We start from the raw sequence: 9,385 nt of genomic DNA, 5'->3' as shown, positions 1-9,385 counted from the left end.
GTGGCGCTTTCGGCATTGCGGGCTGCGCCGTGCGCATGCGCGGCGCTGCGAAGCGCGCGGGCCGCTCGAGCGTCATGGCGGGAGCGGCGGCGCGCGGCGGCCGCGCGCTCGGAACCGGGCCCGGCCCGGCCTCAGAACGGCGGGACCGGGAGCGGCCGGACCGGGAACAGCGACCCCAGGAATGGCCGGACCGGGAACCGCCGGACCGGGAGCGGCGGGCCCGGCCCCGGGCCGCGACACCGAGCGGGGCCTCGGCCTCGGGCCGCAGGAGCCCCGGCGGAGGCGCCGCAGCGAGCAAGGGCTGCCCGAGTGGCAGGTGAGGGGAAACAGCGCCCGAGCCGTGTCCTGACTTGTTTTTATTAAATTATTAACATAGAGAGTTTTTAAATGTATTGCTGTTTATATATGTGTGTGTATACATATATATGTGTGTGTACATATGTATGCATATGTGAAAAACGCCAGTCACTTGGTTTTTAAAATTTTAATAATAAGAAAAAGGTTATAAAAATATTAATACAATTGCAGTAATAAAATTTAGAGTTAGGACGATTACATGACAATATAAAGCAAAGAATTACGGACGCCGGGATGCTGTTGGACACTTAAGTCACAAAAAGCATACCTTGTGAACAAAGCAATAACCTTAAAAGCAATAGCCTGTTGCATATTCATATATCTCATACATGATGCATAAATTCCTTGCAAATTAAGATCTTTTCTGGTTTTTGTCAACTTCTCCTTAATCCCGGTGGTTCCAAACAGACGGAGAGAAGGTGGAAGAATGTTTGTCTTTTCTGATAAGGAGGCAGTGGCTCTTCATGGGCCCCAAGTCACTGTCACCTCTGTGTGAAGAGCTTTTTGATTATCTCATCTTCTCACTTAAGCTTGTAACATCCAAATCGGAGAGTTTCTATTTTAACATTATGTTGTTACCTAAAACTGTATTTAACATACTACTTAAGAGAATTAATACAGCATAACTTTCTAACATTACACATATAATATTCATTGTAACAATTGTGAAAAGCCAATAATAAAATATGCATTTTTCACACATATATATACATATATATATATACACACATACAGTGTGTGTGTGTGTGTATATATAAATACAACATACTACATTGCATGTAGTATGTATTATAGACATTGATTTATAATTTGAGATTACACCATCGTTTGGTTTATGGTGATTAGTAGGGTATGAGTGTGTTTCAAAATTGCAGTCTTCAAGGTTTAAGTAATGTCCATCTTACAAAAGCTGTCTTCCTTCTTTTTAAGCAGCTGCATAACATACTTTTGCAGTTGTTAATGTTTGGTTCATGTTCTCATAAAATGAAATAAATAACTTGGTAAGGGTGTTGTGGGCTGTCTACATTTGCATGGGCATAGCAGTCCAGGTGGTAATGCCTCCATCCTGCTTCTTGAAATAGCTGTATGACAGCTGCTGCATTTTGCTAAATATTCATGGCAGCTCTGTTAAAGTGCATTTTATGTAAAAGCAGCCTCTGATTCATCAGTGCATGGGTTGAGGCTTCAGGCTTACTATAACACACTTCTCTGACAGATCACAGATCATGTGTAAGACAAGAAACAAGCTTTCTATAAAGAGTTAAAATAATTCAGCCTGTTTGGGACTTCAAGTGTTTTTCCCAATGTATATTTGGTTCTCGGTGTTCATGGGGGTTTCAGACCAGTGGAGGTGCAGATCCTGCTGTGACCTAAACTTCTGCATTTCATTTTAGCAGCAGTGCCCTGTACTTCTCTTCCAGCAGTGATGACGAATTTGAGATGTGTAAGTAATGACACGTTAGTTTGCTATGGAGAAGTAAGAAAAATTACACATTTTTGTCTAATTATACTGAAGCATTTTTATATGCTTCATTTCTTTCACTGCTTGTGCTACACAGTATTTCTCTCCTTGCAGTGCAGTCTTGGTTTCAGTGCCACAGGGAGTGTTCTTGAATTGCCTCAAGTTTCAGTCTTTTTGCCTTGCATTGTATTTTTCTTGCTGCCTCAGTTTTGTCTGTTCCCTATCACTTGCTTCCCTTTTAGTCTCCAGAGACTAGAAACTGCTGCCAGCTTTGAGGAATTGAGTTGGAATTATATATTAATATGATTAGGGTTTTTTCTTAATACTTTATACCAAATTTTTACTGGTTGCAAACTTAAAAATGCATAACAAGAGAATACAGAACCTTGTTCTTAATTAATCTTTTTTTGTTTCAGTTTTAGCTAGGCTGAAAACTCCCAAGTCTGTTTCTAAAAAGGCAGATGCAAGGTGGGTGCTGTCATTAATGAATTTTCTGTGTTCACATTTTAGTGTTTTGTATAATATTTATATTTTACATATTTAATCAGAATAGAGGAAAACAATCTAAAATTGTATTGATTCATAGGCCAGTCTAGGAGAGAGTGCAGATAGACCTGTTACATCTTCAGTTATGTTCAGGGCAAATGTAAAATGCTGTTTTAGTAAGGCACACTTACTGCTTTGTTTTTCTATTTACTCCTACCTTTATTCCACAAAATCAGCTTTTTTTTGCCTTTCAGTTTGAAAGACTTCATTGATGACTCGGATGATTTCTTCTTGGACTTGAAAGTGAAAAAGAGTACAACCAAGAGTGGTAAGCAATCATCTATAATTTAAAAAAATGAAAAGATGCTTTACTGTTCTTTGTGTTTTCCTATCTTTCAAGGGATTTCTTCTGTGTTAAGACAAAGGCCCGTCTCCTAAATGCAACTCCCAAAACTTCAGGCTCTTTCTTTTGAACTGCAGCACAGAAAGATCTTCAGACATTGAAAAAGCTGATGACTCCTGGAAAGAGAAACACTTGCTGCCAAGAATTGCAGTATCCAGACTCTTCAAGTGACACTGAAGATTCTGTCTTTGTAGACAGTCCATGGCATAACCTCCAAAAAGATGGAGTGAAAGACTTGAAAGAGAGTCAGAAGTGCATAAATCTTTCACCTCCACAAAACCAGAAAGACTCAGTTTCCAAAGGCAGTCCAGATTTGCTTGTTAGAAGGAAAGAAAGAAGCTGTGAAAATACAGAAAATAAGTTGCCAACTGTGGCACTAGGACATGGTGCAGGGGTGGAATCAGAGAGCTCAGATGACAGTTTTGGATCTTTAATGGAACGGATAAAGAAGCGAAGTCTACCCCGTAAACCAGTCTTAAGCACAAGCAGAACTGTCCTTCAGCCAAGCACAACAGGTGAGCAGTCCCGAGCTAATGTGCAGTGGTTCTTTCCACTTGTGTGGCATCAGCCTCTGAGGTGCAGCCCCAGCACCTTGCAAAGGATTTTGGTGCAATCAAAAATTACTCCTCTGAGTATTCAGAAAAGTCAACTTGTGCTATCAAGATGTAAATTTTTCAATATTGCTTGTTTTTATCATTGTAGGCACTTTCAGTTTTTAAAATTATTCTGAAAGCAAATCTGGTGGGTCCTTCCGGTGGTTTCTAATGATTCTGTGATTTCTTTTTTTAATGTGCGCTGTGTAATCCTGTGACTCTTCTGTTGGACTAGAAAACATCAAGCCACCCTGCAAAGATGCACAGCCCGTGAAAGGGGAGACAGTCAAAACACCAAAGCCAAAATCCATTTCACTTCAAGAAACACCTTCCATGATAACGACTCCTGCAAGAATTCCTGGGAATGACTCAGTCAGTTGCTCACAGTCAGCAAAGACAGAGAAAAGGTGAGTGTTTCTTCATTCTTCCTGTGTTCTAGGACAATTACAGATGGACAAAGAGATGCTAATAATTTTGCATAGGATAATGTGATTCCTCTGCTACCTAGAACTTCTACTAATTTAGCATTTGTTCATGGTTGAGTCGCTGGAAACCAGAGTTTTCAGTCTCCAGTATGACAGGGAGGATGTACATGATCTCTGCCTAGGGGAATTGATGACAAATCTGACAAATGTCAAATCTTCTTTGTAAATGTTACCTCTCTTGCTATTTCTTGTCTTTTACAGCATGTGGTGGCTCTACAGATTATATATATCCAGCTGCTTACCTCTGAAAAGCTGTCAAAACTGATTCTATTAGTAATTCATGCCTTTTAAACAAGAGTGTATTGATTTTTTTAATCTGTATCATTATAACTTGGAGAATTCATGTTTCTTTTTCTATAAGTGGATGCAAGTTTGGCTTTTCAAAAGAATGCATTTTTCATTTCTAATAGCTGCCCTTATTATGCCTCCTAGCCATGTGCTGTTTCCTTTAATCATTTTTAGTGGTGTATACAATACCAAACCTTTAAATGATACCTTTAAAGGTGAGAATTTAAAAGGTCACAATGCCTGCAGCATTGGAGTTAGTAATCCTGGTGAAGTATCTGCTTCTCCTGAAGTAATCCCTGAGCATTCCTGTACTGTCTTTCTCTGTTTCTGAAAGCATACCTTTATTGTGATGATCATGTTAGAGCTGTTCATATATTGATTAAATTTTGGTGTAGCTGTGGCTCACTGTGTCACAAAATCTGAGTCTCTTTTCCTACATGGGAGTCCTCATAATCTAATTTTGTGAATTAATGAAGTAACTGCAGGACTGTTGAAACAGCTCTGGCCCTTCATGCCCTCAGAGGGGTAAGAAGACAACCATGTGCCTCATGAGGGCAAGCTGGTGGAAAGAATCAGGAGAGGTTTATGCCACTTGAAGCATCCCTGAGATCTTTATTTGCTTTCAAGTGGCCATTACTTTTCCCTTTGTTTTTCCATATCTCTGTACTTTAGCAAACTGCTTAATGGCTTTTCTTGCAGGATCAGGGTATGTTCAGTGCCTGGCTGTTTCTTGCAAGATCTTTCAAATCCAGCCTCCCACTATGTGAAGTATTTCAAGAAAAATAAAGAAGAGCTGACCCAGAAGCTCTACAGACTGTTTAATAGTACTATCTTTGAGCAGAAGGTTGGTTTCAAAACAAAACTACCATTTAAAATGCTGGCTAATATGTTGCTCCTCACTTTTTGATGTGATTGCTCTTTATCCTCTTTAGATTGTAGAAGTTATGTTTGAATTAGTCCACACAATTTCTTCAGAAGGGGTTTGTCACCACCATGATGCAGCAGTTTTCTGTTTGGCTTTGCTTTCCCAGCTGTAGTGGAAATGCTGCACGTAATCTGTGTTCCTTCCTATCGGATGTTCATGTTTGCCTTTCTGGAACAGATTAAAAAGGTGGTTTAGGGTGAGCATAAAGCTACAAGCTGTGTTTCAGATTTAAAGTTCACTTGCAGAGGACTGCTGTCTTGACCTGGGATCATCATCTGGTATACTGGGGACTCCCCTCTGGAGAGAAATGTCCTTGAAAGGAAGGGTACTGCTCTCAGTAATTCCAATGGGGTTTCCCCCAGAAAGGAAAGTGGTTTTTATGCAGATGATAAAATAGTGATGAGCTGACAGGCTGAGGTCATGATTTCACATAAAACTGAGCTGAACAGACTCATTATTGCTGGAGCAGAATATCTTAGTGCTCAGTGCTTTAGCCCTGTACTTGGAGATAAAATAGAAGGAACTAAGGACTTCTGTCTCACCCTGCATTGTGAAACTCCCATTGTTGGTTACAGAAAAACTGATGGTGGGAATAAGAGGCCATGGAGGGGAGTTGGCATCTTAGGTGTTAAGGGCACGTAACAGAGACATCCTGGACTGGCTTTGCACTAAATACAAGGGGGAGTCAGAGGTCCAGAAGGTAAGAGAAGAGGTAGGGGAGGGAAAATGACATGCACTGTTTTGTTTTTCAGTTACCAGAGAACATGGTGATAATCTGGAATAAGAAAATGAGAAAAACAGCGGGGTACTGTGTAACGGGGCAGAGGGAAGGCCCTGAAGGGAAGCGTTACGCTCGCATTGAACTCTCTGAGAAAGTCTGTGACTCTGCAGGTAGGTCTAAGAAAGAGTGTGTTGATTCTTTGAGGAAGCAAGTTTTAGAGATAAAAGCATAAATCTGATGCTTAAGAGATCTGGAACTGGAGCCTGCTTTGAAATTTTATATTATCTTGTGTAAATAAATACATGTATGGATTTATTCACATTCCACAGCCCTTTTGAGAGGCTGGGCAAATGTACAAAATGTGAGATCAGATGGAGTCACACTAACTGCAGTATTGTTTTTATTTCTTAATGATTTGAAGACCTACAGGCTAGGTGTTAGACTCTTAATTCTGTGGTGTAATGGCAGTCTAAAATCTGACTTCTTCCATCACAGCAAGACACCTTGTTGGTAGTATTTAAAGCTGGAATAAAGACAGGTCAGTGCCAAATTAAGTTCTGTTATGTGGTGCTATGATTGTTATTTGTCCCTCATCCCCTCCCAATATGGGAAAATGAATCACCAAATGGTTTGGATGGAAAGGGATCTTAAAAACCATCTTGTACCAACTCCCTGCCATGGGCAGGGACACCTTCCACTAGAACAGGTTTCTCCAAGCTCTGCCCAGCCTGGCCTTAAATACTTGCAGGGGTGGGGCAGCTTTAGCAACCAAACAAAAAACCCTAAGCAGATTAGGTGTATGGGGGAGTAACGAGGATGCAGAATTGGGGCTGATCAAAAACTGGAAATGCACTAAGTAAAACCTTGTTTTGGAGCATTTTATCTTATCAAGACATTGGCGGTTTTAACCTTCAAAATAATACTTGAATCTTAATACTGAATGAGTGTCAGAGGCCAAAAGCAGTGACCAAAGGTGAGCTTGTTCTTCCCCACACCTGACTGATGTTTGTCTTGTTTGCTTTACCTCAAGATCGCCTTCGGGACACGCTGATCCATGAGGTTTGCCATGCAGCCACCTGGCTCATCAACGGCATTCGGGATGGACACGGGCGGTTCTGGAGGTTCTATGCCAACAAATCAGCTGTAATTCATCCAGAACTGCCAGTGGTGACACGGTGTCACAGCTATGAGATTAATTACAAATTCACCTATGAGTGTGTTCGCTGCAAAGCTACGTGAGTAATGTTTTCTTCTTGCATATGACTGTATATCAACTTTCTAACTTGGCAGCCTCCTAGAAATCAGGGTAAATAGTTAAGCAATTTCTTACTCTGATGTTTTCTAGCGCCCACAGAACCTCAGTATGTGATTTCACATTTGTTTCGAGGTGGTTTCAGTTCTAGTTCAGAGGTCAGGAAAGGCAGAAACGTCACCTGAGGACCAGTGGTGATGAGGGAAGGTCTTTGGGAAGCATTAAGAGATACATACCTAAGCTTTGAAGGAACAAACCCTCATTAAAAACTGGGTACAGAATATTTCACAGTGATTAGATGAAACTACTCGAGGAAGCTTCCAGCTTAAAGTCTTGATGACTTGAAATTATAACTGCAACCTCACAGACGTGAGCAGCATCTGTGATGGGAAGGATTGACACTAGGATGCAACCTGTAATAATTATACCATTTATCTTTGTTTTTTTTTACCTCAGGATTGTATGTGTAACTCTCAGAAGTACTAGAAGGAAACACCTCACATATTCTGAAGTGTTAATTAGGACTGTGCAATGCAGTAGTTGCTTAGATGCAACAGAGCATTGAGAAGGTTTTTTTTTTTGTTAATCATGTCTTTGAGGAGAAACTCCAAGAGGCCATTGATACATGGGTTGTGGAGGTACTTGGAAATGTTGTAGCACTTCTACTGGTAGTCTGAGAGTAGAAAGAGACAGAGGAAGGAACCAAGCTGAAAAAGCAGTGGAAAAAGTCACAGGGTAGAGAAGTGTAACACAGATTTGATTGTACCACTGTGTAATGTATTGTTCTAAAATACTGCCTTAGTCATCTGACCTGAGCAGCAGAGAAAGGGGCCCTTTCCCACGAGGCCTGTGGAATCCAAGCGCTCGCTTTGCCTTTCAGGATCGGGCGGCACTCGCAGTCGCTGGACACGGCGCGGTTCGCGTGCGCCTTCTGCGGGGGGCAGCTGGCCCTCCGGCAGCCCACGGGCAGGGGGGGCACCCCTGCCAGGACACAGCTCACGCCCTTCGCCAAGTATGTGAAGGAAAACTATGCACTTGCTAAGAGAGAGCAGCATGGGCTGAGTCATGCAGAGGTCATGAAGAAACTCAGTGCTGATTTTGCTTTGAAAACCAAGCTGGAAGATTCCTTTTAATAGCTCAGTATGCCTCCTTTTTGGTGCCACTTAATTTTGTATAGAGAGTAGTAAAAGTTCTGAGCAGCACTTAGACATAGCATGTCTTCAGTGACTCCAGTGAGTAAGGGATTTACTGTTTCGTCTGGGTAGCTGATAGGCTGTAGACTCTGTGTGTGCGCTGAAGAACTGCTCTGTGTGCATTGGGCTGGGATTGCCAGAGGCAAAATAGTCCAGGCCCACCAGTCCAAGTCCTCTGACTCTGAATGACTCCAAGGCACAAAAAGGGGCATATACCCAAGTTGGTCTTCAACATGGGTTCGGATTTTCTCCCATGTAGACTTTCCTGAGAGATCCTTGGCTGTTTTTGTTAAGTGGTAGGTAGATGATGCCTTAAATGAATTTCTCCAAAGCCCTTTAGCCCTCAGTAAGTAGTGTACTTCTATCACTGAGATTTCATAGAAATTAAAATACATGCAGAAGATCAGGTTGGGGAAAGCAGATTCAAACACGTTCCCCAAGAATGAGAAGGTCTTGTCATGGTTTAAGTCTTTCATATAAAATGCAACTAAATGAGTGTTATAGTGTTTGTGTCTTCTGTAAGCAAATTGCTCAGGGGCTTAATAATTTTGATAATCAATAAATGCCAGTTGGATACAAACTCTTGCAATGAACCAGGCTGCTTTGTTTCAGTTTCATCACGGCTGTGTAGGAATACAGAACCCTGGTACCAGCCCAGCTCTCCTGGCTGTGGATCAGCACAGTCATTAACATCCTTTGGTCATTGGGATTACAATCCAAGGATCCCCATTCCAGGAGGCCCAGGGCTGCTGGGTTATCTCCCGAGAGCCCTCAGGAAGCCTGGGGCCACTGACACACCACCCGCCCTTCTCCAACAACGATGAAGGTAGACAGCATTGGAAATAGAAACCAACAGCAAAAACAACAGTACAAATCACTGACTGTTCAAAGACTGATTAATAACTGATTATCCACAGCACTTCTAAGGAAAAAGAAAACAGTAGTGAGCAATATACTTCAAGAAGTTCTACTCTTAGGGCGTTTGCCAGTAGAAACATAGAAAGAGTGAAAAGTCAAGTCTGACAAAGCAATGGGGTTATGAGGCTTCCACATCTGACAGCACTTTACAACTGCTAATCAATACTGGCTGTCACTGGCACAGAGTGCCTCTTCCTCAGCTCTGTCACTGTAACTGTCCCATCCTATGCTCAGAAGACAGAACACAGAGGAGGATGTACATGATGGGGGATACTGTGAAATGAACAGCAAAAACATTTAAA

General features: G+C 41.8%; 1 protein-coding gene across 3 annotated transcripts; it reads left to right on the top strand.

Moving 5' to 3' along the window:
- The first annotated feature begins 59 nt into the window (after positions 1-59).
- Positions 60-8,745, top strand: GCNA (germ cell nuclear acidic peptidase). 3 transcript variants are annotated; one of them, XM_021534530.4, is made up of 10 exons: positions 60-316; positions 1,755-1,801; positions 2,236-2,287; positions 2,560-2,633; positions 2,786-3,223; positions 3,537-3,708; positions 4,774-4,918; positions 5,752-5,890; positions 6,751-6,955; positions 7,853-8,745. In XM_021534530.4, exons 1-10 carry the CDS (start codon positions 75-77, stop codon positions 8,103-8,105), a joined length of 1,767 nt encoding a protein of 588 aa, XP_021390205.4. In that variant the 5' UTR covers positions 60-74; the 3' UTR covers positions 8,106-8,745. The 3 variants fall into 3 exon arrangements, with proteins under 3 accessions (XP_021390205.4, XP_085426847.1, XP_085426848.1); XM_085570721.1 differs by having other exon boundaries at positions 1,752-1,801; XM_085570722.1 differs by lacking the exon at positions 7,853-8,745 and adding an exon at positions 7,429-7,846 and having other exon boundaries at positions 1,752-1,801.
- Positions 8,746-9,385: the final 640 nt, after the last annotated feature.

The sequence above is a fragment of the Lonchura striata genome, chromosome 4A (assembly GCF_050655825.1).
Source record: "Lonchura striata isolate lonStrDom1 chromosome 4A, ASM5065582v1, whole genome shotgun sequence".
Taxonomy (NCBI): Eukaryota; Metazoa; Chordata; class Aves; order Passeriformes; family Estrildidae; genus Lonchura; species Lonchura striata.
Note: the sequence above shows the minus strand (reverse complement) of the source record. Positions and strands in the feature narration are given on the sequence as shown.

Bases quoted from the DNA above. Each gene is read 5' to 3' on its own strand.
- GCNA (XM_085570721.1), top strand. From the start codon at position 75: ATGGCGGGAGCGGCGGCGCGCGGCGGCCGCGCGCTCGGAACCGGGCCC. The intron at 3,709-4,773 runs GTGAGTGTTTCT...CTTTTCTTGCAG, and splicing joins TCAGCAAAGACAGAGAAAAG to GATCAGGGTATGTTCAGTGC. The intron at 4,919-5,751 runs GTTGGTTTCAAA...TTTGTTTTTCAG, and splicing joins GTACTATCTTTGAGCAGAAG to TTACCAGAGAACATGGTGAT.